Source organism: Cajanus cajan, chromosome 7, assembly GCF_000230855.2.
Source record: "Cajanus cajan strain Asha chromosome 7, NIPB_CcT2T_4, whole genome shotgun sequence".
In the NCBI taxonomy this organism is placed as follows: domain Eukaryota; kingdom Viridiplantae; phylum Streptophyta; class Magnoliopsida; order Fabales; family Fabaceae; genus Cajanus; species Cajanus cajan.
Window position 1 is genome coordinate 39,972,081 of NC_138523.1, and position 27,145 is coordinate 39,999,225.

At 31.1% G+C, this 27,145-nt stretch overlaps 3 protein-coding genes and 1 pseudogene across 5 annotated transcripts; 1 reads left to right on the forward strand and 3 right to left on the reverse strand.

The window, feature by feature from the left end:
- Nucleotides 1-5,024: 5,024 nt before the first annotated feature.
- Nucleotides 5,025-7,220, reverse strand: LOC109812065 (protein DOWNY MILDEW RESISTANCE 6). Its single transcript, XM_083059620.1, has 4 exons — nt 7,017-7,220; nt 6,628-6,878; nt 6,200-6,516; nt 5,025-5,639 (listed from the first exon to the last, which is right to left on the reverse strand). Exons 1-4 carry the CDS (start codon nt 7,218-7,220, stop codon nt 5,386-5,388), a joined length of 1,026 nt encoding a protein of 341 aa, XP_082915746.1. The 3' UTR covers nt 5,025-5,385.
- Nucleotides 7,119-9,526, reverse strand: LOC109812052 (protein DOWNY MILDEW RESISTANCE 6-like). 2 transcript variants are annotated; one of them, XM_083059619.1, is made up of 5 exons: nt 9,205-9,526; nt 8,816-9,066; nt 8,388-8,706; nt 7,548-7,822; nt 7,119-7,257 (listed from the first exon to the last, which is right to left on the reverse strand). In XM_083059619.1, exons 1-4 carry the CDS (start codon nt 9,406-9,408, stop codon nt 7,571-7,573), a joined length of 1,026 nt encoding a protein of 341 aa, XP_082915745.1. In that variant the 5' UTR covers nt 9,409-9,526; the 3' UTR covers nt 7,119-7,257; nt 7,548-7,570. The 2 variants fall into 2 exon arrangements, with proteins under 2 accessions (XP_082915745.1, XP_020231504.2); XM_020375915.3 differs by lacking the exon at nt 7,119-7,257 and having other exon boundaries at nt 7,440-7,822.
- Nucleotides 9,527-16,141: 6,615 nt separating this feature from the next.
- Nucleotides 16,142-19,057, forward strand: LOC109812063 (RING-H2 finger protein ATL16 pseudogene; annotated as a pseudogene). The gene is made up of 2 exons (XR_014427815.1): nt 16,142-17,363; nt 17,503-19,057. The product of XR_014427815.1 is annotated as an RING-H2 finger protein ATL16 pseudogene (transcript).
- A 998-nt stretch (nt 19,058-20,055) lies between these two features.
- Nucleotides 20,056-23,895, reverse strand: LOC109812086 (Tetratricopeptide repeat (TPR)-like superfamily protein). Its single transcript, XM_020375957.3, has 2 exons — nt 22,085-23,895; nt 20,056-20,742 (listed from the first exon to the last, which is right to left on the reverse strand). Exons 1-2 carry the CDS (start codon nt 23,707-23,709, stop codon nt 20,511-20,513), a joined length of 1,857 nt encoding a protein of 618 aa, XP_020231546.1. The 5' UTR covers nt 23,710-23,895; the 3' UTR covers nt 20,056-20,510.
- Nucleotides 23,896-27,145: the final 3,250 nt, after the last annotated feature.

Consider the following 27,145-nt stretch of genomic DNA (forward strand, 5'->3'; position numbering starts at 1 on the left):
CCCTTCCTTTTTCTTTGTTATACATTTGAATATATAGTTCTAATATTTATTCATTTAAATCAATTCTAACTCATATTTTTCACAATATTAGGATACTTGAAAACACAAGATCGAGTAATACCTGTCATATTAATAACTTTCATGCAAAATAAAATATTTCCATTTTTTAGATTATGCTTATTTCTTTCATAAATCTAAATTAGATTATTTTATAAGTTTGCTTTTAAGCATAAAAATTAAGAAATTAATGGATATTATTTTATTAAAAAAAATAAGAAATTTTTAATTTTTAACAAAATTTAAATTTTAAAATTTAAAATTATGAAATTAGAAAGATATTTTTCAATAAATAACTAAAAGCAATTTTATCATGATAGAATCAAATTATCATATCCAAATTAAAAATTTAAAATTTAAAAAAAAATTGAATTGACTTATCCAAACAAAATATTTTAACAATGATAGAAATTGAAATCAAAATAATTCAAATACCAAGAATTTCAAATTCCTTGAATTTGTAAAATTACTCATCCAAACACACCATAAGGGAATGCAATTGTAAGAGACAATTATATGAGTAAGATGTTTATTGTATGGATTAGAGTACTTTGTGGGTTCTTAAGAGAACCCTGAGAGAAACAAATAAACTATGCAAGTTTATATTTTGCTTTTTGATTGTTCTGTTGTATTCCTTGTTGCGTGAGATGTATGAATATCTATTTAATTCCACAATACATGAGTTTTGATTTGAATTAAACATGTTTGGTATTTCAATTATGAAAAAGATTATGTTATTCAATTTTTGTTATTTGTGTTATGGTATGTGGGGTAGAGGGTGTCACACAAATGATATATATTTATTATTAATAAATACATAAAATATATATATATATATATATATATTATATTTTTATAATATTATTCATAAATTAATATCAATAATATTATTAGTATATTTATACATAAACTAATAATTTGATAAATATAACTTATTATATATTAATATAATTTTACAAAAATATAAATATACATATCTTATCTACTATATTTATATTTTTGTAAAAGTAAATTAATATATACTAAGTTATATTTATCAAATTATCAATTTATCTATAAATATACTAAAAATATTATTGATATTAATTTATTAGCAATATTAAATTATTAATAATATATAAATTTTATTTATTTAGTAATAATAAATATATATCATTTGTTACATTAATAAAAATTATAGTATATGTTAACTTAAATAAGCAAATAATTGTATAATTTTAAATTATTATATATATATATATATTAAAATTGTAAAATTATTAAATTTTTAATGGGAGAGATTCAAACTACACAATTATGATTTTTGAGGGACTAAAATTGTTCAATTAAAAATTAAAGGACTAAAATTGCACAATTACAATTCTTTAGGGACTAAAATTATCCAATTAAAATCTTAGGGATCAAAATTGCACAATTACAATACTTGAGGGATCAAAAATGTAATTAAGCCAAAATTAAATTAATATTCTTTTTTTTTTTTAATTTCACAAGTTTTTTTTAAATATTTTTAATGAATGTCTTAGTTTCTTATGTTCAAAATTGACAATTTTTTATTTAATTAAATGAATTTCATAATTTTTTCACTCTAATGAAATAAAATATTTTTAATTTTATTATTTTTTAAAAAAAATTTAACATATTTTCTTTAATTATGCATAATTCTTAAATATAAAAGTTTCATAAATAAAATTTAATATTTTGACAGGAACAATTTGTCACAATTTTTTTCACAAAATATTTTAACCTATTTGTGACGGAATTTTGAGAGGGAACAATCTGTCACTAAATTTTTTCATTTTAGTGACGAAATTTGTGACGGATTTTTTAGAGACGAAGTTCATTCCGTCACAAACATTTTTTTTTATTTAGTGATGAAATTTGTGGCGGATTTTTAGAGACGAAAATTTTTTCGTCACAAAATCCGTCACAAATATTTTTTTTTTGATTCAGTGAAGAAATTTGTGACGGATTTTTAGAGACGGAATATATTCCGTCACAAAATCCGTCACAAAAGTCAATAAATTCTTGTCCGCACAAAACTTAAAATTCCCTCACAAAATGCATCACTATTAGCGATGCTATTTTTTCCGTCACAAAATTCGTCACAAATATTAATTTTTCTAGTAGTGGTTGACCAGATTTTATGGCCTGGGGACAGTCCTATTTTCTCAAGAGGGGGTGGAGTGCAACAGCCAGGAGTTCATAGTGCACAACCTGTTGATGAGCATGAGAAGGAAGAGGAAGTTGAGAGAGATGAAGAAGCAGAGGAAGAAGAGCAAGGAGAAGAAGAGGAATACGAGTCAGAGGATTTCTGAGACAGACTGTGGAGAAGAGTTCATTTTAATTTTATGCAATTTTAAATTTTAGTACTTAAATATTGTGGTTTATCGTTAGCCTGTTTAGTTTAAACTATCTGTTTGTTTTGTGTTAATTACGGTTTTATGTGTTGGATGTTATAATTATGCATGTGTTGTTTTGACTTTTGGTGCTTAGGTCAAGTACTGGTGAACCTTTTGTGTTTTTTGTGGAAAGTCACTAGTTTGTGAATGATCACTAACTGTTGAAGCACTCAATTTTTTTTGAAAGACAATTTAGAGTGAAGTCTTGTATATAGTTAATATGATGACAACAGATGATAACAATTATTTTTTGGGAAATAGGTGGCAATTTTTGGGAATCATTAGATAATCATTCTTGGATAGTCAAGTTGTTTCAAATCAACAAGAAGAAAATTTTCATCTTTAAATTCACCGGAAAAAAAAAAGTGTTGTTAATACTCATCTTATGGTTGCACTCTATCATTTTATGCATGATCTTAGAATTCATGAGCATCTCTTTAACTTGACATGAAAGGTCAATGGTTGGATTTATTGAGCCAAGTCGGTGAGTGAGAGCACCCAATACATACACTTATTTGTTTGAGAGTCACCATCATAGCATATTTGTTTGCATTGATTGATTCTTGAAATTGTTGCTCTTGTAAGAAATTTTGGAAAAGATCAAGGCATTATATTGTTCATATTGAAAATTTGTTGAGCCTAGAACCAAACAGCTAACCTTCATTTGAGAAAAATCTTTGTTTGAAACCCATTGGAGCATTAACCTTTATTCAACCCTATACCAACTGTAAATTCCTCACCCTAACCAAACCTTAGAGAGCATGATGAAAATGAATGTGGGTTAAGTTGGGGGGAGTGAAAATTGTTAAGGTTAAAGAAAAAGAAAAGAAATACCATGTTGTGAAGTGTTAAAGTGAGAATTACCTCTCTGATATTATCATTGTTCTGTACAACTCCATTCAAAATAGCTTCATAAAAAGTTCCCAAAAAAAAAGGTTCTAAAAAAAAAGAAAAGAAGCTAAGTTAATGTACAGAAAGTCTCAAAAGAGATGGGATTCTTGCAATTGAGTCAATAAATTATGAAGGTAAATATGGGAAAATTGAAGGTAGAAATTGGGTTGAGAGATGTGCTTGGAGTTGAAAATTGAAGAATAAACAAATTTTGAGTCATGTTGCTTATGTTCATTGTGCTCTCTAGAGTTTGAACCCTTGTTTAACCAGAAAAATCATATTTCTTTGTTAACCAAGCCCTAATACAACCCTCAAAAGACCTCGTGATCCTTCATCTTCTTTTCAAGAGTGGAAATGGAGAGATGATATCAATGTTTATGTTCATAGAAATGATGTGTGTAGTTGAGAGAAACACTCACCCAAGGAGAGATACACCAGTGAGGAGTATATATTCAATCACTGATTCATAGTGCTCAAGTTAGTGATTTGTTTTGTGAATTCTTTGATTAGGTATGCTTGAAAATGTGGGCACTTCAAGTGAGTAGGAATTCATTTGATGAAGGTGAATTGATTGATGATTTATTCTCTTGTTGATATAGAAGCAATTTGTGAATTGGAAAGTGTTGTCAGTTTGCAGTCACAGTGGAACCTTTGTTTGGGGACAAACAAATGAGTAAGTTGGGGGGAGTTTGATAAGTGCTCAAATTACATATTTTTATGCTTAATTTGGCACTCTTTTTGGGAGAGAGGTAAGTAATTTTGGTTGTATTTGACCCTCCAAATAGATAAACTAAGATTAATCCAAGGAGTTACAAGAGTGTAGTTTCTTTAGTTGAAAATATTTCCTTTTTGTGTAGGTTTTGATGCAGTTGGAAATCCAAGGCTATAGCTCCAAATCCAAAGCTGCAGCCACGAAGCCTAAACCACTTCCAGAGAGTTGAAGCTTTAGCCTTGGAACATTCTGAGCAGTCCAGAAATTCAGAGCTACGGCCTCCATTCCAGAGCTACAGCCTTAGAGCTTTGTGCATCTTGGAGCACTTTTAAAGCTGCAGCCACACATCCAGAGCTGCAGCCTTGGGTTAAAAATCCCAACTTTCACCCGGACAAGACGTATTTTTAGGGCAAGAACAGAACGAAACGAAACCAAAGAAAAATAGAAAAATAGAGAGAAAGATCACCCAGGAGAAGAGGAGAGCTTGAAGATTAGACTTGAAGATTGGCTTGCTTGGGAACGAGGACCCATCTTCATTTCTTCTCTTCTATTGTGTAATCTCATCTTTTTATTTGCTATGGCCCTCGCCATGAGTAGCTAGTTTCTCTTGGGTTGGATTCAATGTAACTACTAACTCTATTTCTTCTTAGATTTATATGATATTCAGTTCTATTACTTGTGTTTGATTCTTCTTTTAATGCTTAATCCGGTTTGATCACCCGTTTTATGATATTAGGTTTTTGAACTTTGTTGGGAAACATTTTCAAAACCCTGAACTGAATCATTCACCTAATAATCTCTTGTTTTAGGAATAGACTTGATTTTGTTAGCCATTTTGGTTCAAGTTATTGTTTTAATGCAAGGTGTTAATCTTAAATCATAGAGGAATCATGTTTAGGGTTAATCACCTTAGGACTCAATTTTGAAGAATCTGGTTGAGCTAATTATTGAACATGGAAGTAATATATAGAAGTAGAATCATATTTATCTGATGAAGATTAAAAGAGATAGAAAGTACATTTGTATCCAATCTCTTTCTCATATAAGGTTTTCTGTTACATTCATACTTTTGCTTTTAATTTCTTTAATTTAAACTTAAATCAATACTTCATTCATGTTCTCCGTAAACAAGAAGGAAATTACTAGTACCACCAAATCTCTGAAGACGATATCAAATTACTACAATGAAACTTGGTCCGCTTGCCAAGAGTGAAAAATCCTTCACCACTTTTCTACCATGACATCAAGTAATGCCAAAGTAATTCCCTACTACATCATGGAATATATCACATATATATACCTTATTATGCATTCCACACAGTTCACTTAACTCTCTTGTGCTTCAAATGATTTCAGCACCTCGTCTGTATCACCATGTTTGGCAAAGTAGTAAGAGAAGAAGTCCTTGTATTTGAAAGACTTAAAAATTGGAGGGTGATGTTCATTAGTGAGAGCCTGTGCTGGCTCCACGATACATTCATCTGAAGGAGCCACGAAGAAGGCAGCAGAAGTGCGACTGACACGTGAATTTGTCACAGCCCGGTGTTCAGAACTTCTCAGCTTACCATTACTAATTATCTTAACCCACCACAAGTCCACAAAATTTGCCGGTTAATACATTTATGTATGCTAAAGAGACAAAATTGAAAAAGAAAATAAACAAAAATCTTTCTCTACCGTTTAGTTACAGTGTTGTTTGAAAGTAACTGGAATTAATTTGGAAACAAATACAAGACTCGATTCAATTGTATTAATTTAGTTCATTATTAATTGCAATGAAAACAATCCATAGACTATAGACTAAATAATAAGAAAAAGGGTCTTGCTAATGGATGTCTTAAGCACCGGTTAAGAAGTTAATGTATAGAAAGTTTTTATTAAAAATTGTGATAAAATTATAAGGAAAAATGTACAGAAATAAATTTTCAATAAAAAAATTATTTTTGATTTTTAAAACAGTGACCTAAGAACAGTGGTTAACATTTTTCATAAAAGTCTATTTGGTTTCTCATTAAGTCAACTAAAATCACGTTATTCTATGTAGTTTCAGATTTTCATGTTCATTTTAGCAATTTGACGTAAATATAAGAGACTGTGAATCACAAAGAGTATCCAAACACAAACTAAGAAAATTGTAACCGCAATTGGTGGCCTATGTTTACCACAAATGCATTGGGAATAGGTTCAACAGCGATCCACTTTCCATCCTTGAACACTTGAAGCCCACAAACATCATCTTGGAGTAAAATGGTTATGAGATTTGGATCTGAGTGCTTAATTATTCCCAGTGTCAAACTTTGTTCAGGGCATGGTGGATAATGATTAACATTCAAAAGCATTGATCCAGTGAGATCGTTATCAAAATATCCACACTTGAGACCAAGCCCTTCACTAATGAAACTCAAGATCCTCGATGCCAACTTTTTAACTTCAACTGAAAACACCCCAACACATTCTCTGGGGGAAAAGGACAAATCTTCAATTCAAATAATATTTGAATGAACCAAAACAATTTGTTATTGTAAATGAAGAAATAAAAGTTTTAAAATTTCTCACATTAATTTATACCTGTATCTGGTTGGATTTTGAGGCCAGAAGTGTTGCCACTGCTCCAAAGGATGACACGGGTGCCTAAAATTGTCCCTCCACTGATGAACCTTTTCAGTTGCATAACTGGCACTGCTAGTGAGCATCTTGCATGTCTTTGAAGGATCATTTGAACACAATTTTTGTTTTTCCTCAGCTGGCATCTCAAATAACTCCTTGAAAACACTCCTTACATCATTCATTAGATTCACCGAGATTCCATGATTGATAACCTGCTCTAATCTCACATTACTTCCCAATTTCCATAAAACATTAACTACAAGTTCTACAATCTCTAAAGAGATGTTTGGTACGCGAAAGATTTATAATACTAATAAATTAAAAAGTAATAGCATGATGAGTGAATTAACCTGAAAGAATCCAAACTCCTGAGAAGCCTTGATAATTTTATGGATTGTGTTGGTTCTATCACCATTCTGCGCTTCACTGAGATCAATCACTGGGATGTTGCTGCTCAAGGGGATTTCGAGGTTTCCTGGTCTCAAGTCTGGAGGGAATATGTAGTCTTCAGGGACAGATCCCACAATAAACCCGTTTGAAATAAGTTTATCCATCTTTTCTGCTGCTTTGATTCTGCTTTGCTAGTTGGGTCTTGGATGTTGAAGGAGTATAAATCATCAATTTCTATATATATCTCTCTTTCACTTCACATGACGAAAGTAAATCATGGAGACCTTAAAGTTATATAAGAATATTTTCCTTTTAATATAATCTATTTTATATTGAAGATCAAAATTAGAATCTGCACAATTTAATTAAGAAACTCAAGTTGCTATCTGGGAAACTTCATTTATTTCTTGAAGGATCTTTTCTACCATGTGACATCAAGTAATGCCAAAGTAATTCCCTACTACATCGTGGAATATATCACATATATATACCTTATGCATTCCACACTGATCACTTAACTCTCTTGCGCTTCGAATGATTTCAGCACCTCGTCTGTATTACCATATTTTGCAAAGTAGTAAGAGTTGAAATCCTTGTATTTGAAAGACTTAAAAATTGGAGGGTGATGTTCATCAGTGAGAGCCTGTGCTGGCTCCACGATACATTCATCTGAAGGAGCCACGAAGAAGGCAGCAGAAGTGCGACTGACACGTGAATTTGTCACAGCCCGGTGTTCAGAACTTCTCAGCTTACCATTACTAATTATCTTAACCCACCACAAGTCCACAAAATTTTCCGGTTAATACATTTATGTATGCTAAAGAGACAAATTTGAAAAAGAAAATAATCAAAAATCTTTCTCTACCGTTTGGTAACAGTGTTGTTTGAAAGTAACTGAAATTTGGAAACAAATACAAGACTCGATTCAATTGCATTAATTTAGTTCATTAATTGGAATGAAAACAATCCATAGACTGTACACTAATAATAATAAGAAAAAGGGTCTTGCTAATGGATGTCATAAGCACTGGTTAAGAAGTTAATATATAGAAAGTTTTTATTAAAAATTGTGATAAAATTATAAGGAAAAATGTGCAAAAATAAATTTCAATAAAAAAATTGTTTTTGATTTTTGAAACAGTGACCTAAGAACACTGGTTAACATTTTTCATAAAAGTCTGCTTGGTTTCTTATTAAGTCAACTAAAATCACGTTCATATCAAAGCTATTTCATGTAGTTTCAGATTTTCATCTTCATTTTAGCAATTTGACGTAAATATAAGAGAGGCTGTGAATCACAAAGATCCAAACACAAACTAAGAAAATTGTACCTGCAATTGGTGGCCTATGTTTACCACAAATGCATTGGGAATAGGTTCAACAGTGATCCACTTTCCATCCTTGAACACTTGAAGCCCACAAACATCATCTTGGAGTAAAATGGTTATGAGATTTGGATCTGAGTGCTTAATTATTCCCAGTGTCAAACTTGGTTCAGGGCATGGTGGATAATGATTAACATTCAAAAGCATTGATCCAGTGAGATCGTTATCAAAATATCCACACTTGAGACCAAGCCCTTCACTAATCAAACTCAAGATCCTCGATGCCAACATTTTAACTTCAACTGAAAACGCCCCAACACATTCTCTGGGAAAAAAGGACAAATCTTCAATTCAAATAATATTTGAATGAACCAAAACAATTTGTTATTGTAAATGAAGAAATAAAAGTTTTAAAATTTCTCACATTATTTTACCTGTATCTGATTGGATTTTGAGGCCAGAGGTGTTGCCACTGCTCCAAAGGATGACATGGGTGCCTAAAATTGTCCCTCCACAGATGAACCTTTTCAGTTGCATAATTGGAACTGCTAGTGAGCATCTTGCATGTCTTTGAAGGATCATTTGAACACAATTTTTGTTTTTCCTCAGCTGGCATCTCAAATAACTCCTTGAAAACACTCCTTACATCATTCATTAGATTCACCGAGATTCCATGATTGATAACCTGCTCTAATCTCACATTACTTCCCAATTTCCATAAAACATTAACTACAAGTTCTACAATCTCTAAAGAGATGTTTGGTACACGAAAGATTTATAATACTAATAAATTAAAAAGTAATAGTATGATGAGTGAATTAACCTGAAAGAATCCAAACTCCTGAGAAGCCTTGATAATTTTATGGATTGTGTTGGTTCTATCACCATTCTGCGCTTCACTGAGATCAATCACAGGGATGTTGCTGCTCAAGGGGATTTCGAGGTTTCCTGGTCTCAAGTCTGGAGGGAATATGTAGTCTTCAGGGACAGATCCCACCATAAACCCGTTTGAAATAAGTTTATCCATCTTTTCTGCTGCTTTGATTCTGCTTCGCTAGGTGGGTCTTGGATGTTGAAGGAGTATAAATCATCAATTTCTATATATATCTCTCTTTCACTTCACATGACGATGAACATTTTCCTTTCAAAATAATATATTTTATATTGAAGATCAAAATTAGAATCTGCACAATTTAATTAATAAACCCAATTTAATTTTATATTTTTGGGTCCACCATTAATAAATGATTTTGTCAATAAGACAAAAGATTGTTAAGGCGTAGAAAATTGTCTCAAGATGTTTCTGAGGCCATTTAAGATTTTCTGTTGAGGCCAGCCGGCCCAAGCCCAACGCATATGGAATTGAAGATAAAAACCAAATGGCTGATGATATATACACATCCATTTTTTTTATACATACACCCCCTTTTTAAAAAAAAATATTAAATTCCTAAATTATCCTTAATATTATTTGGAATAAAAAAAAATTATCTTGGAAATTTATTTTTTTTGTTCATTGGGATAGCTGGTCCCAAGATTTAACGTGACTGCATACACAAGGCAGGATTCGAACCCCTGACCTTGCTTAAGCGTGGATCAACTCCTACCGCTGAACCACACGCTTGGGTTATCCTGGAAAGTTTTTTTTGGAGGTGTATTTGTACATAATTATGGAAAGTACTTTCCGGAATACTAACATTACTATTCCGGAAAGTACTTTCCGGAATACTAAAATTACTATTCCAGAAATAACTTTCCGTCAGAATAATTCTGGAAAATACTTTTCGTAACACTAAAATTACTATTGCGAAAAGTTCTTTCCGAAATTATGGTAACAAATACACACACGGTTAATATTCCGGAAAGAATTTTCTATAATAATAATTCTAGTGTTACGGAAAGTATTTTCCATAATTATTTCAACGGAAAGTTATTTTCGGAATAGTAATTTTAGTATTCCGGAAAGTACTTCTCGTAATTATTCTGACGGAAAGTTTTTTTCGGAAGGCTCATGATATATACATCTCCTGTGTTTTTTATAAGTACATCTTCTTTATTTTTTTAAAAAAATTTATAAAATATTATATATTTTTTTTAATTTTATACCTTTAACTTTCAATTTTCTACTTTTTTCTTTTTTTTTCACACACTTTTTTCTTTCAATTTTTACATGCTACCAAAATAGGTGGGATGAAGGAAAGATAATGGGGTGCATGTAAAAATTGAAGAAAAAAAAAGAAAGATCTATATAAAAAAGTACTAAATTAAATGTTGTGAATGTAAAATTAAAAAAAAAAAAGCAAAAAATTAAGAATATTTTAAAATTTTAATTATTTTTTTAAAAAAAGAGGTGTACTTATAAGAAAAAGGAGGTGTATATATCATCAACTTTTGAAAAATACTTTCCAGAATAATTTTTTTTATTTCAAATAATATTAAGGATAATTTAAGAATTTAATATTTTTTTTAAAAAAAATGAGGTGTAGGTATAAAAAAATGGAGGTGTATATATCATCAACCAAACCAAATTGCCAGCGGTAAACAAGAATGAGGAAGGCAGGCACGTGTCGCTGACCCAAAGAAAGTGTTTTATTTTATTTTATTTTTATATATCTAAAACATAGGGATGACCTTCAATTATTAACAAAACTTAAATGTGTTTTTAATTTTTAAGTGTATTAATTGTGTAATTTTAATCTCTTAATTTTTAATTAAATAATAATAGTCTCTCAAATATTATAATTATATAATTTTAATTTTTAATTAAATAATTTTATTTTATCAAATATCATAATTATATGATTTTAGTATTTCAAGTAATATAATTTTACAAATTTTTATCTATTTAAGTTACATATATAAGTAATTTAATACATAAATAAAAATTATAATATATGTAATTTAGATGGATAAAAAATTATATAATAACGATATTTGAAAGATTAAAATCGTAAAATTATAATATCAAGAAAACTAAAATTATTTAATTAAATTTTGAAATATCAAAATTATATGATTACAATATTTAAAAAATTAAGGTTGTTCGATTACAATCTTAGAAATAAAAATCACATAATTAAACTTTTTAAAAGAATCTTGAATAAATCTAATATTTTAAAAGTCTTTAGTTATGCTAAAATAAAAATTATAAATAACACCTTAAAATGCTAAATTATTTTAATCCTTAACTACATTTTCCGTAAGAGTTTTATAAGTACAAGGGTTCTATTGAAAATTTTCAAGTAGTCTATCACGTTGATGGTTTAATTATTCAATATGTCTCTAAATTATTTTAAATTAGTATTTTAGTATGTATAATATACAGGTTAAATATTTATTATATATTATTAAAATTTAAAAAAATTATTTATAATTCGAATATATAAATTATATTTAAAATTTGTATAAATAGATACTTTTAAATATATAAATTATATTTTAGGTTTATGATAAATAAGTTATATTGTAGCACAATATTATTTTTATTTATTAATAATTTATTTAAAAATATTAAAATTTAATTCTTAGATAATTATGATAAATAAAAATTGAATTAGATAAAAATTTAAAAAAATTCTTCAAAACCCTCTCGTAGAAGAAAAACTCCGCTCTTATGCGAGATAAAAGTCTATGTTTAATATATAAGGTTGAAAAATATTAGTTTGAATAGATAAATTATATTTAAAATTTGTATAAATGCTTTTAAACATATAATTATCTTCTAGATTTATGATAAATAATTTATATTGTAGCATAATATTATTTTTATTTATTGATAATTTATTTTAAAAATATTAAAAATTAATTCATAAATAATTGTGATAAATAAAAACTGAATTTGATAAGAAATTAAAAAAACCTCTCAAAATCCTTTCGTCAAAGAAAAAAATCCTAAAAAAGTTGTTGCGTAAAATAAAAGTTTGTGTTTAATATATAGGAATTGATTGATATTTTTATTTATTTATAATTTATTTTAAACATATTAAAATTTAGTCCATAAATAATTATGATAAATAAAAATTAAATAACATAAGAAGTTAAAAAAATTCCTTAAAAGTCTCTTGTTGAATAAAAACTCTTAAAAATACTCTCGTATAAGATATAAATTCATATTTAATATATAAGAGTTAATTGAATTTTTAATTAAGTTGTTTTACTTAAGTAATGTTATAACGTGTTAGGTTTAGTAGTAAGGGTGAAAATGGTGAGAGATAGAGGAAATATTTGAGAAAAGAAAAAAGTAGTTAAAAAAATAAAGTAAAAATTTAGGTTATTTGATAGGAAAGAAGTAGAAGAAAATTGAAATTATTAGTTTATATTAAATTAAATAAAATTTTTAAAATAATATTATAAATTAATCTACAAATATACTTCTTTACAATTAAGTTGTTCATTCAAATTATTTTTATTAAATAATTTTATACAATTGATTATGCGGTGACCATAATCAATTTAATGGAAACTTTTAGAGAGCACCTAAATGCATATGAGATCCATATAATCGATTGTGCGGTGATTATAATCAATTATATGAATGTCCAAGGAGCACTAAAATGCATCTTCATCCACCTTTTTGTCCAACTATGTCTAAATTTTTTGTCTAATCCATGAGGTTTGAAAATTATGCGAGCTTAATTTGTGAAGTTTGCGACCTGGCTAGCTTAACAATAATATGTTGCATTTTTCTTTTTAATACACACTAAGACTTTGATTTTAGTAGGTATATTTGAACTTTTAAATTTTCAAGATATTGGGATTTTGATGTTAGGTTGGTGTATTTGAAAATTTAAAATTTTAAGACATTAAAATTTTAATGTTTTTGTTAAAATGTGTAAATATTAATATGTTAAGACTTTGATATTTTAGTTAAAATGTTTGATTTTGGTGAAAGATTTTTCACTCTTGACAAGCAGACTAAGCTTCGTTGTAGTAATTTGATATCGTCCTCAGGGATTTGGTGATACTAGTAATTTCCTTTCTTGTTTATGGAGAATATGAATGAAATATTGATTTAAATTTCTAATAAAGCAAATAAAAGCAATAGTGTAAATTTAATAGAAAACCTTATATGAGAAAGAGATTGCATTCAAATGTACTTTCTAACTCTTTTAATCTTCATCAAATAAATATGATTCCATTTCTATTACTTCCATGTTCAATAATTAGCTCAACTTGATTCCTCAAAATTGAGCCCTAAGGTGATTAACCCTAAATATGATTCATCTAGGATTTATGATTAACACCTTGCATTAAGACGATAACTTGAACCAAAATGGCTAACAAATCAAGTCTATTCCTAGAACAAGAGATTATTAGGTGAGTGATTCAGTTCAAGGTTTTGAAAATGTTTCTCAACAAAGTTCAAAAACCTAATATCATAAAACGGGTGATCAAACCGGATTAAGCATTAAAAGAAGAATCAAACACAAGTAATAGAACTAAATATCATATAGATCTAAGAAGAAATAGAGTTAGTAGTTACAATGAATCCAACCCAAGAGAAACTAGTCACTCATGATGAGGACCATAGCAAATAAAAAAATGAGATTACATAATAAAAGAGAAGAAATGAAGATGGGTCCTCGTTCCCAAGCAATCCAATCTTCAAATCTAATCTTTAAGTTCTCATCTTCTCCTAGGCGATCTTTCTCTCTATTTTTCTTTGGTTCCGTTTCCATCCCTTTCTTTTCCTTCTTTCTTTCCCTAAAATACATTCTATCCAAGTGAAAGTTGGGATTTTTAACCTAAGGTTGCAACTTTGGATGTGTGGCTGCAGCTTTAGAAGTGCTCCAAGATGCACGAAGCTCCAAGGCTGTAGCTCTGGAATGGGGCCGTCTCTGAAATTTTGGACTGCCCAGAATGTTCCAAGGCTGGAGCTCTGATTTCATGGCAAAAGCTTCAACTCTCTAGAATACCTTTTTTTGCTTCGTGGCTGCAGCTTTGGCTCTGGAGCTATAGCCTTAACTCTCTGGAATACTTCTTTTTGGTTCATGATTCGTGGCTACAGCTTTGGCTTTGGAGCTATAGTCTTGGATTTCCAACTTTATCAAATCTACACAAAAGAGAAATATTTTCAACCAAAGAAAGTACAATCTTGTAACTCCTTAGATTAATCTTAGTTTATCTATTTAAAGGGTCAAATACAACCAAAATTACTTACATCTCTCTCAAAAAGAGTACCAAATTAAGCGTAAAAATATGAAATTTGAGTACTTATCAGATTTTATTACAAAAATAATTATATTATATATATATATATATATATATATATATATTTCTTCTTTTATGTTTTCATAGTTTAAAAAATGAGAGAAAATAAACCTCCTTTAATTTGAAAAAAAAAATACATTTTTTTTTTAATTTTCACATTTTTATTAGACCCATAAACTGGCTTGTTTATCCATGAGCTTTGCTGACTAGACACGAGTAAAAAAAATTTGACCATTTACTTTGTGAATCAAACTTATCTAACTCATTAAAAATGCAAATTTTGTGAGTCAGAACCTTAAATCGGTTGAATCGGTCATATACCTACCCCTAAACATATCTATAAAAGAAAAAAAATGTTTTTCTGATATAAAAACCAATGTGATTAAATAATTGTGAAATCACTTACAAACACATTAACATTTTCGATTTAATTTTGGATAACATGTTATTATTATCTTAAAAGCCAGAGAGAACGAATTTGCAATAAGAATTTTAGGGACCAATAATACATATTTGCTGAATTACATGGATAAAAAAGTATATTTAAGCCGAACAATTTATAGGTTCAGGGCCTATTCAAAATTTTAAAATGATTTAGGTACCACTAGATTAATTTTACCTAAATTAAAATTGCATTCCCATTGAAAGTGGAATACAGGGGTTTAGGTGTATCATCGTATCTAATAAATTATCATTAAATTTATAAGAAAAATAGAGATTAATATTATTACTGCAAATCTTACCACTCAATCACATATAACCACATTATTAAAAGAGTGTGACTTTTAAAAAGGTCATTGTAAGTGTCAAGGTGTTCTTAATAATGTAATAATATTACATGATTAAGTTATAACTTAAAAAAAATTTGCACTGTGTCAACATTGAGTCCAAACAAAAATGCAGTAAAAAGTTTGTCCCCCTAGAACTATGGGTTAAAAGAAGTTTGGCTGACATATAAATAATGGTTACATACTAAATGCCCTGCATGCTCTTTCTTTTCATATCTTCATGTTATTTGATATTAGTATGATCAATCTGATCTGACCACATGTTCTGAGCTTAATTGTAGGGTGGTAGGTCCATCAAAGACACATATCAGATATGAGCTGACTAGTGAGATTTCAAAGGAGACAACGTTCAGATAAGAGAAAACAGAAATCTCCAAGAGTAAGTAACACAATGAAGAGACTAAAAATGCTACAAATAGAATCAGCATAAAACTTAGATATAAAACTATAGCTACTATGTCATAATTGTTGTCAAATTAAAAGTGGAGTTTTACTTTACTTCAGAAATATACATTGACATTTAATTAAATTTTTAATTACGTATATTACTGAAATAAAACTACTATTTTGATCGAAGAATTGTAGTGATGGCATCTACGTTACTGCATACAGGTATTATCCTTGCAATAATCATATCCTCTTTGTATTGACCCCTCGTGCTTCTGTTCATGTGACAACTTGCTTCTTTTCCTTGTAATCAGCACATGTGTCCTATTACTTAGAACTAAGCCACTTCATTTATAGGTTTTTCACTTTCCTCAAGACAAGATTATCTATTCTCTTATTAATTTAGTTTGTTTGTTAGCATGACTCCTTTCTATCCAAATCCAAGATAAGATGATTTACTCTTTACTTAACTAATCCCATTAGTCAAACCTATTTATTCCATGCACCTAAGCTTTTAAGTTTAAAGTCATTCCTCATCTCACACTCACATCTCTGCTTATGGCACTGAACAAGAACCACTCCTACAACAAGCTTGGTTATGAAGCTCTCCCACCCATCAAAGCCCATGCTGGAACACTCCAACACACACCACAACCTGCTTCCTCAGACTATGCTTTTCCCATATTTGTGATTGTTGTGCTCAGCATCTTGGCCACTGTTTTGTTGCTCCTCAGCTACTTGACCTTTTTAGCCAAATACTGCTCAAACTGGCGCCAAGTTAACCCTATGAGATGGATTTCCCTCCTGAGAGTTCGACACAATGAGGACCCTTTCATAGCATTCTCTCCTACTATGTGGAACCGAGGACTTGATGAAACTATCATCAGAGAAATCCCAACTTTTCAGTTCACAAAAGGAGGAGAAGGTGAGAACCAAAGTGTGTATGGCTGTGTGGTTTGTTTGAATGAGTTTAAGGAACATGATGTGCTAAAAGTTCTTCCAAATTGCAACCACGCCTTTCATTTGGACTGCATTGACATTTGGCTTCAGAGCAATTCCAATTGCCCACTTTGCAGATCAAGCATTTCGGGCAACACACACTGTCCATTGGACCATATCATTGCTCCAAGTTCTTCTCCACAGGATTCTCAGATGCTCTCCAACATGGGTAGTGATGAAGATTTTGTGGTTATTGAACTTGGGGGGGAACCTGGAGCAGTGTTGCCACAGGTGCAACAAGAGAGGAATGAGTCAAGGGGAAGCTTGGCACGTGGTAGAAACCACTCTACTAGGAAGGTGGAGCACTTGAAACCAAGGAAGTGTCACCATGTTTCCATCATGGGAGATGAGTGTATTGATATCAGAAAGAAAGATGAGCAGTTTTTTATTCAACCAATTAGAAGATCTTTCTCGATGGATTCAGCACATGATAGACAAACTTACTTGGATGCTCAAGTCATTATTCAACAAAACAGGCATCAGAATGAGGCTAGTGCTAGTGAGGATTGTAATAGCAAAGGTAGAAGAGCATTCTTTCCGTTTTGTTATGGAAAGGGTTCCAAAAATGCAGTTCTTCCTTTGGAGAATGATGTTTAATGTGAGATGGTTTTCCTTCTTCTCTTTATTTTTCCATCTCTTTCGGTTTTCTGAACAAAATTTAGATGCAGTTGTATAAGTAATTTTAGTGTTGTTTTTCGGATCAGAATTAGAATTTGGATTGGTTTTCTTATTTTCAGTTATCAAAATGGAGAGCTTCAAGTTTGGGTAGGCTCAGATATCCAAATGAAGCAAAGATCTTTGAATCTCAGTGGCAGTGGCAAATGCAGACTGTAGAGTGACTTTTGCAATGATAGTGACTTAGCGAGCCTGACAGTGTAATTGTTGTGAAAAAGAAATAAAAGGAAAAAAAAAAAAAAAAAAAAAAAAAAAAAAGCTTTGCTTTTAGGCTTTAGTAATTAGTACCTTGCTTAAATTACAAGGCGTGGTATTTCCTTTCTAAAGTTTGGTTTTCACTCACAAATGAATGTAAATGATTGTTAGCAGTGTATCACTTTCACACTCATTGTTTTTTACAGGGTACACTAGTACTTGAAAACTTGTCAAACATTTTGATTCGGGGTCCTTTTGTGCATGCTATGATGCTCATTATTCCTCTTCCTTTATTTGATTTTTATTTGGGTCCGGAGAATGTATCGGGGTAGAACAAGCAAAGCAAGTGTTATAAGTAGAAGCTATTTATTGGAGGCCAGATCATAGGGACCAGGGCAATGAGAAACCATAAGTAGCAGCATGAGAAATGTCTTTTGTGGGAATTATCACTAGTGCTACCTTTTTGCCTCACTGCAATCATAAGGCAACTGCATAATACAGCATTAAATGTGGCTTAATGTTAAAACTATGGTTGGTATTTTGCCTCTGTCCTGGCCCCCTTTAAAGTCTTAACCACAACCTTCCCTTGGCTAGGCGTTAGTAGACCTTTGTAATGTCACTTCATTTTAGGAAGGGTGCCTAGAAATATCTGCCAAGAACCAAGAGGACAGTAATGGAGTAATTAGGATAGCTAATACAAAACAATTTAGGACTTGAGAAATTTTTTTCCCGTGTAAAATGTAAATAACACTCATGACTCCAAGACTCTAGGTGCTCTTGGATGAGTAGGATGTACTCACCTGTGTTTTTACAATAAAGACTAACGGTATATAAAATTATAGTATATCAACTTGATTTATGGATATTATATATATATATATATAGTAGTTAAATTGTACAATTTAAGAAACACATAATTACAATTGAGATATCTAATGCTCATACATTGTCATTGTACAAAACTTTACTCTAACAAATAACAACCAATAAAAAGTAATTGTTAGTAAAACTTTAAAGCAAATATTATAAAAGTCAACAAACTTTTCATACATGATGATTTGTAATTGAATGATAACATTAGTGTGTGAGTTTTCTCTTAATACATATCACTTCTAGCTTTATATATATATATATAAAATACTTAATTCATCAAAACCAATGATAATAGTGAATTTTAGTTAATAATGTCATAAATTTAAATTTTATTCTAAAAATCACTCATAGAAATGAATGACTTATGTAGCGATTATATTTAATAACCTATTTGTAATTAAAAAACCACTAAAATCAATTTAGTGGAGTACTATGCACAAGATTTTAAATTCTAACTTTGTTGTCATTAATATACACTCAAAAATTAATTTTAATTCAACAGATAATTATTTTATCAATGAATATAACTCATTATTAATAACCCTAATGGATGGATTCACTTTTATTGAAAATGAGTAAACGTCTCTTGAATAGATTTCATTATAAATCATAATAAATCAAGGATAATTAATTCATTTGAACGATTCATTATTTAACTCAACCACATCCTTAAAATCCACAAGGTTTAATTTCTTAAACTCAAATCCATCCCAGATGACTTTGAGCTGGACTTGTTAAAATAGGAGCCCCCATGAATACACCTACTCATGTGTTGATGAACAAATTTGACAGGCTAAACACCAGCACTAAATTAAGATTCTATTAAATGCTTTCTTCTTTAGTACTTGTTACTTTTGACTCCTTCTTTATGAATACGAATAACATTCATGATACAATTAACATTCCTTGCAAGAGTTCTTTCCACATACAAGAATTGAACCCATGGCCTTAAGAAAAACCTGATATGTGCCCGTAAACCAATCACTAATTGACAATTTTAGTTTTTGAACCAAGTTCCTTGTGACACTGATTTTTAAATTAAGAATCCAAAAGAAAAAGGAACCTGCCCTCCAACTCTAAACAAGCGCCCATGCCCCATTATAGAAATGACAATAATTTCCTTCCTTGTCCTTAGTTCTTACTCTCAATTGTTCTCATCCTCACTTTTGATTAGTTTCCTTGAAAGTTGAAATGTTAGAGTCAGTTAGAAGAAATAGGAATCAATATCAAGCAACAACATATGCAATAATTCTTCTCACTCCCAAAAGCCTAAAGCAATTATACTTCTGTACGTATAGATACTTATTACATTGGCTTTACAAAATCTAATGTAGCTACAAAAGAACAAAAATATTAAAGACATCATAAAAGTTAAACTTATAATTTGCTGTCTTCAAAGGTTAACAACAATAATAAATCAATAACACGTGCTTGCTAATTTTAGTTCCTTGCAGATTGCAAGAATGAAGATAAAAAAAAACAGTAATAATGAAAAATACAGCATCCCCTTGATCACATCAGTGGTGCTTGCTTGTAACAACGTTAGGAAACAAAAAGGGAAAGAACTACATTATTTGAAGGAAATTCCGTATAATTGAATAATGACAAGATACTAGTACTGATTTAAAATTTAAAAGAGAAAAAAAAATCTGAATAGTATAATGACAAATATAAAACATATGGGTGGGAATTAAGTCTAACTACTACCTAATTTCAGTAATTGCCCACATAAATCTGTAGGGAAACCTCAAAACTGGCAACCTATTACCAATTTCATAGACATTCTTACCATATGCAATGGCAGTGTGAAAGGGAAAGTGTGCAAAACTAGGAATATATTCTAAGACACTCTTTTAAACACAACCTTTATTATTGGTTGGAATATATTGAAAATCACAAAAAAGTGTGGATTCTACATCCTATTTAATGAAACTCTCATTGAATTTATAGTTTTCAATAAGTTTTAATCAATTAAAGATAATGTATTAGTAGAAGTGTGTTACTAACACTCCTCTTTATGTAATTGCACGTGCTGTTGGGAGTCCCTGGATGTTGCAGGTGTATGCGGTAAGGGCAAAGCCTTCATAGGAAACTCATTTGCAGACGCACCACGCGCTTTTTTCTTTAATTCTTCAAGAAGTCGCTGGGCTTCTCTAAGTTCATCTTCTGCACTTGCTCCATGGCTTTCCCAAGCATCAATAACTTGCTGTTGAAATTCAATTGCAAGGACATAGCTGCAATTCCAAGATTCAATATTTTAGAAAAGCATAAACTTATCCTTTAGGTCAGACATGTATCAATCCCCAGAGACAGCAGAGAAACATTAGGGACAAAATCATGCTTGTGCATTTCATTCACCCAATAAGAGGGTATTGTCCCATTTAATTCCTCTATTAAGAGAAGCTCTGAAATCTGAACTAGGAAGTAGGAACAACCATGGTTCGAATATAAACTTATTCCTCAAAATTCCTAAACATCATTGTAATTCTATATTATACAAGATCAATTCCCAATATGCAAAGGAGAAATGGGTAAATATATCTATGAATCTATGTAATGAACAAAAACCAAACAATTTCAAGCATCTTAGGTAACTAAGACAAGAAAAATCATATTGTTTGGCTTTAAATTTAATAAACAGCAAAATTCAATTTGAATCACCTAAGAAACTTAAAACATAAAAGGTGGAATAAGAATAACAAATGCAGGGGGTGGCAAAAATAAGTGGAGATTCTCCTGCATGAACTTAGATATCTACCCCCATCTCATTCGCAATCATCAAACAGCAACAACTGCACCATATAGGACAAAATTCCAACATATATTCCCAGGATAGGACCAGCATATAACAACTTGACAAATAAAATTTTGTAGATTGTAAATAAAATAGTATAGGCAATGGAGCTCAAAATGACCGAACTCAATCATGAAAATGTTTGACTGAATTCAAAACAGAAGCAAAACTTAGATGGGTGTCTAATATTTGAATAGAACTCTATGCTGCAGCTGTTCTTCCACCAATGACTAAACCATAAATCCTATGCTAAGTACAGAAGAGAGGACAGTGGTATAGAAATTAACTCATTTTTTTTGAGGTGATAAAGTAAAAAACTAACTTGATGAATGATATTATGATAAGAGCTATACATGAGGGAGACACAAAATAAAAGGACTAGGATCACTGCATAATTTTTATTACGTAGCTGTCAATAAATATGATGAAAAAAGACATGCAGACATAATAATCATCATAAACTCTTTCCCCGTTATAAATTGTTAAAGGTGAATGCATGAGAATTCAGCCATCCAGGAATATCACAAGTCAAAAACAGTAGTTGCAGAGGAATCTGAATGCCAAATTAATAAGTATATGCTCAAAAGTATAGCGTTTAGACCACTAGAGTTATACAGGATGCAATAAATATATTATGACAAGTGTACCCAAAACAAATTGTTCTCAGAATATACAAGATAAACAATATCAATACCTTCTTATCTCGCCATAAGATAAAAATGTCAACAAATCAAGATAAATAATATCAATACACAAAGTCAAACCAATAAAACCATCCATACCTTCCCATCTCGCCATAAGCCTTTGAAAGGTTCTGACATGCTTCAATTGTATCTGCATGATGAGGACCAAGAGCTACATCCATGATATCCTTTGCTACTGCAAACATTTGCGCTGCTGACTGGGGTCTATCCAACTCTAAATATGCTGCCCCCAAATTGTTGTATATGTAACCCACTCCAAAATGCTTGGGACCAAAGCTATCTTTCAATCTTTCAGCAGCACTTTCCAAATAAGGAATAGCCTGCTGCACCTTACCTGTCAACAATAGTAACCAACCTATTCTCGCAGAGACACTTCCCTCCGAGTGCTGCTCTTGTGGCTCCTTCTCAAGCAAAGCTAGTGTCCTCTTCAGCAATGAAATTGCAGTTTCAAACTCGTTCATGGTTTCATACTGCATTGATATCTCCGAGTAAGCCTCAGCGACTTCCACAGGTGAAATCCTTTCTCTTCTGTCAAGAATCCCAAGAGAAACCTCCAAACACCTTTTGCATTCCGCAAACTTTTCCTGATTACACAGCGCTTTCGCCATCGATATGAGCACAAGAGCTCGAGTCTCACTGTCCTTCTCCGTCTGCTGCACAACCCCCGTCAAAGTACCAACAGCCTCATCATACCTCCCCAGAGCAATCATCATATTCGCAGCGTCAACCTCAGCACGCAACAAATCAGCGTTAAGATTCCAATTCTTCAAAATCCTCTGCGCCAAAACATTCTGCTCCAGGGCCTTCTCATGCTCCTCCAGCCCACTATACACAATCCCAAGAAGCTTCCTATCGTGTGCAACCTCCACTGAATTCTGCCCCAACCCCTTTGTATGAATCTCCAACGCCTTCAAACAATACGGCAAAGCCTCCTTAAAGTTCAAAACCGCAACATAAGCCTCAGCCAAGTCACGGTTGGCCTTACCTAACTCCCCACTATCCTCCTCAAAAGTCATCTCCTTAATCTCCAAACACTTCCTAAGATTCTCAAGAGCCTCCTCCCTCCTCCCCATGGCATTCTTCACATTGGCCAATTCAAGCTGCACAGCATGCAACACAGCCCTAACATCATCAACACTAACCCCACCCTCACCCTCCAACCTACCCAACACCCTATTGGCCCTATTAAGGTACCCTAAACTATCATTGAACCTTTTCAAGCTATAACTAACAGACCCCAACAACTGCAAACACATGGCAACAGGCAAACAAGGGGTGTTATCTTTGTCCAAGGCTTTCAAAGCCCTGTTAGCAAAGGAAAGAGCTTTCTCGGGATCCTCACCTTCGTGGTCCAATTTGAGGCCAATTTTCAGGGAAGCCAAACCGAGCTCTCGCTCGTCGAAAACCCCCTCCATGTAACGGAACGCCTTGAGCATTTCCTCGGTGGTTTCTGCGGACTCGAAAGCCTCCTCAAGCTGCGATTTTTCCATGATTTTGCGTTGCCTTGAGGGGATCGGAGAGGGTTTCGGGACGAGGGTGTCCATGTTTCGAAATGGGGTGGTCACGAACTTGTTGGGTCGGATGAGAAACCCGTGGGTTTTGGTGCAGCGGCTGAAGGGTGCATCGGAAGCGTACGATTTGGAGAATGAGGAAGTTGGTCTGCGACGAGCGAGGAGAGAGAGCGAACTCCACAGTTTTCTCATGTTGGTGAGTTCAGTTCAGGAGCTTTTGGTCGCTTACAGTTTGGAGTTAAGCCTTCGCAAAACCCTCCATTGAAGGGGAGATAGGTAAACACTCTAAACGCCGTCGTTTTCGGGTTTTCCCACTATGTTATTACATTGTACTTTTCTTAAAATATGTAGCCCTTTTTGCAGGCCTTGTTGTAGACCTCAGTAAATAGGCATTATATTGTGCTTCATTAAATTCAGCGTAAGTGTTGCAGCGTCCGTCCGGGGGGCGTGCTATCCACATTTGGAATTATTTGATGCTTCACCTAATGCACTCGGAATTTTCCTACTTTGTAATAATATTGCGATTTTTTAATTACTCGTTATCTATTTTTTTAAAAAAATAGCTTGCACGACAGATTTTGTAGTTTGGTTTAATTTAATATTTACATTATTATTATTATTATAAAATACTTTTATATTGTTTTATTATCATCCTTTCTTTTTCATCTTCGATCTTTATGAATTGTGATTATAGCATTATATAAAAATATTAATGTCTAATATATAATAATTACTAAAAATGTATTTATATTACACTAAAGTTTACTATTAGCGACAATTATTTATTAGAAAAAACTTAAGTCTCACAACGATTAGAGATAAGATAATTAAATAATATATAAGTGAGTAATAATTATCATCTTACATGTTCATTTTATAGGGTTGACTCCTAATTCACTATTCTAAATTGGTATCAAATCACTCATTATTACCAAATTCAATAGTGTTATAAAACAATTAGAGAGAAACTTTCACCTTATAAATCTCACATTTCTTAAGAGACAAGACAATTAAAAAAATAAATTAAAAAACATATAAATAAAAGACAACTCTCATCTTACAAATCTCACATCGAGTAGAGATAAAAAAAAAAGTATATGTTATGAATTTAGAAAAGAAAATTATAGGAATAAATTATTTAAAGTAAAAGAGACAATTGAAAAAAAAATAACTTTTAATAGCCTTTAAAATGGCTACTAGAATTGCCACTAAAAAAAATAAGTTTTTTCCGAAAATTTTGTATATCTTTACCAGCATTTTATATAAATGTCGGTAATAGTATTAGCGACACTGGATATACCAGCCTTTATTTAAATGCTGGTAAAAAAAATAATGACCATTTATATGGCCGCTAAATAATAAATTAATTGCTAAAAAAAATAATTTTAGCGTAGTGTAGTATCATTAAAAGTATTAAAATTGTTCATTTTAACAGGTTGGCCTAATGGTTTAACAAGTTGAGCTAACTAGGACAAAAAAAAATTGGTTTAAAAAAGAATTAGATTAATGTAGTAAAGTTGATACCACAAATTTCTAACTTCAAAATCTACAAGACCTATTTAATTCAATATTTTAACTTTTTTGATAAAATTTAAATAAATATAGGAAATAAAATAAAATAGAGTTAATTTGGTCTAAGCCAACAAGTTAGATTACGTCACAAAATAAGTAGTTTTTAGTAAAATCTAGTTCATATACATGTATTGACTAACACGAATTAAGTCGATAAAACTTGATCTGACACATTTGACAGCTCTAAGCGTCATTGTACATTGTTATCAAAAGCGATTTTTGACAACATTGCTAGTTTTTCTTTCGCTTTTTCTCTTCTTTTTCTCACTTTTTATATCTCTCTTCTTCTCTTTCCCTTTTTCTTCTTTGGATTGGTATTTGATTTACAAGATTTGACACAAGTATGGATTTGTCATGTCAAAGAAATGTGAGTGCATGAAAGTAAATCTTTCACCACATGATATAGATGCACAAGTGTGAATTTGTTGCAACACAATGGTTGCATGCAAGTGTGAATTTTCTACAACATATTAGAGGCATGTAATTTTGAATATACCACAACAAAGTATTAATTTGACATGATGGAGAGATGTGTGAATTTGGTCTAAGGGAGGCATACAATTGTGTTGGATCAAGTGCTTACCATTAGGTCAAAAGTTATAATTGATAGTTAGGGTGCAACTTTTCTATTTAACCATAGATACTCAAGCGTCACGTGTATCGACTATGACTTGACCTACCTAGGCCTTTACCATGGGACAATTTATGTCTTTTAGCAAACAATTTTCCCCTCAATAATTGCTCCGGCTGGGAATTGAACATACAACATTGTCTTTAATACCAATTATTAGATCGAGTGTTTATCACTAGATCAAAAGTTATAACTAATAGTCAAGATGCAACTCTTCCTACTTAATTGTAGCAGCCCAAATACAACGTGTCTTGAGTGTGACTTAACTCACATATGCTTCCACCATGGTACAATTGATGTCACCCGACAAATAAACTATGGAGCAAAATCCCAAAATGATTAGGAACATAATTTGGAGGAGGAGACATCATCAATAAGAATGGTAGCACTGATGGTCACCAAGGAGGAGATGTCGTCAATAAGAGAAAGTTGTGGAGGATGATTAAAGAATGTTATTTAAGTGTGGATGCACCATAATAACATGAAAATGAGATTAATTTAAAGATTATAGAATATAGTCAACTGCAAACCTTTTATTAAATTGGTCCACCTTGACCTTCACCTTGAATAATCTTCTTTAAAACATGATTAAGTACTAAAATATAGATATTTTCAATTAAAACTCAAATTCAATTCATAATAGTGTGAGAAATTAGTCTATCACGAGAATTAAGGAATTGATTTTGTTAGTAGTATTAATTAAATTTACATGTTTTCTAAGAGCAACTCCAATGGGAGTTGCTTATCCCATGAAGCAACTCAAGTCCCGGTTTCTTACCATTGGAGAACTCTAACGTAGCAACATGAGTTGCTTGAAGAAGAGAGAGAGTTGCTTCCTCAAGCAACTGTTCCTTACCAGATTTCAAGTAGATCTTATTGAACATATTTGGGAACGTTTTGAAAATAATAATGATGAAAATTAATTTCGTATAATGTCTATGTATTTACTATTGCTTTATTTTATTTTTAATATCTACTTATTGTGTATTTTTTCTCGTAATTTATTTTCTTTTATTGTAGTGTAATTATCCTTTTTAATAAAAATTTAAAATTGGTTCATAAATGATTAGAAAAAAATTCTAAAAGTTGAATTTCTTAAAGTTTTTTACCATTTGAGTAAATTTGTGTTTGAGTTGTTTAATACTGACATGACACACTAGGGACCACTTTTTTCATTTTTCAATGCATGAAGCAACTCAAATGAGTTACTTCCATTGGAGATGCCCTAAGTAAAGGTTTCTTATATTTGATTTCAATTTTTATTGATAATTTTTTTTTCTCCATAATTATGTTTTACATTAAAGAGATATATTCTTATTTTTAATATTTGATTCTTTTAATCTTTTTTGTTATTAATATATTTATTGTTTATTTTTAATTTTTATTGACAATGAATGTAATCAAACCTTTATTTTGAAAATTGGA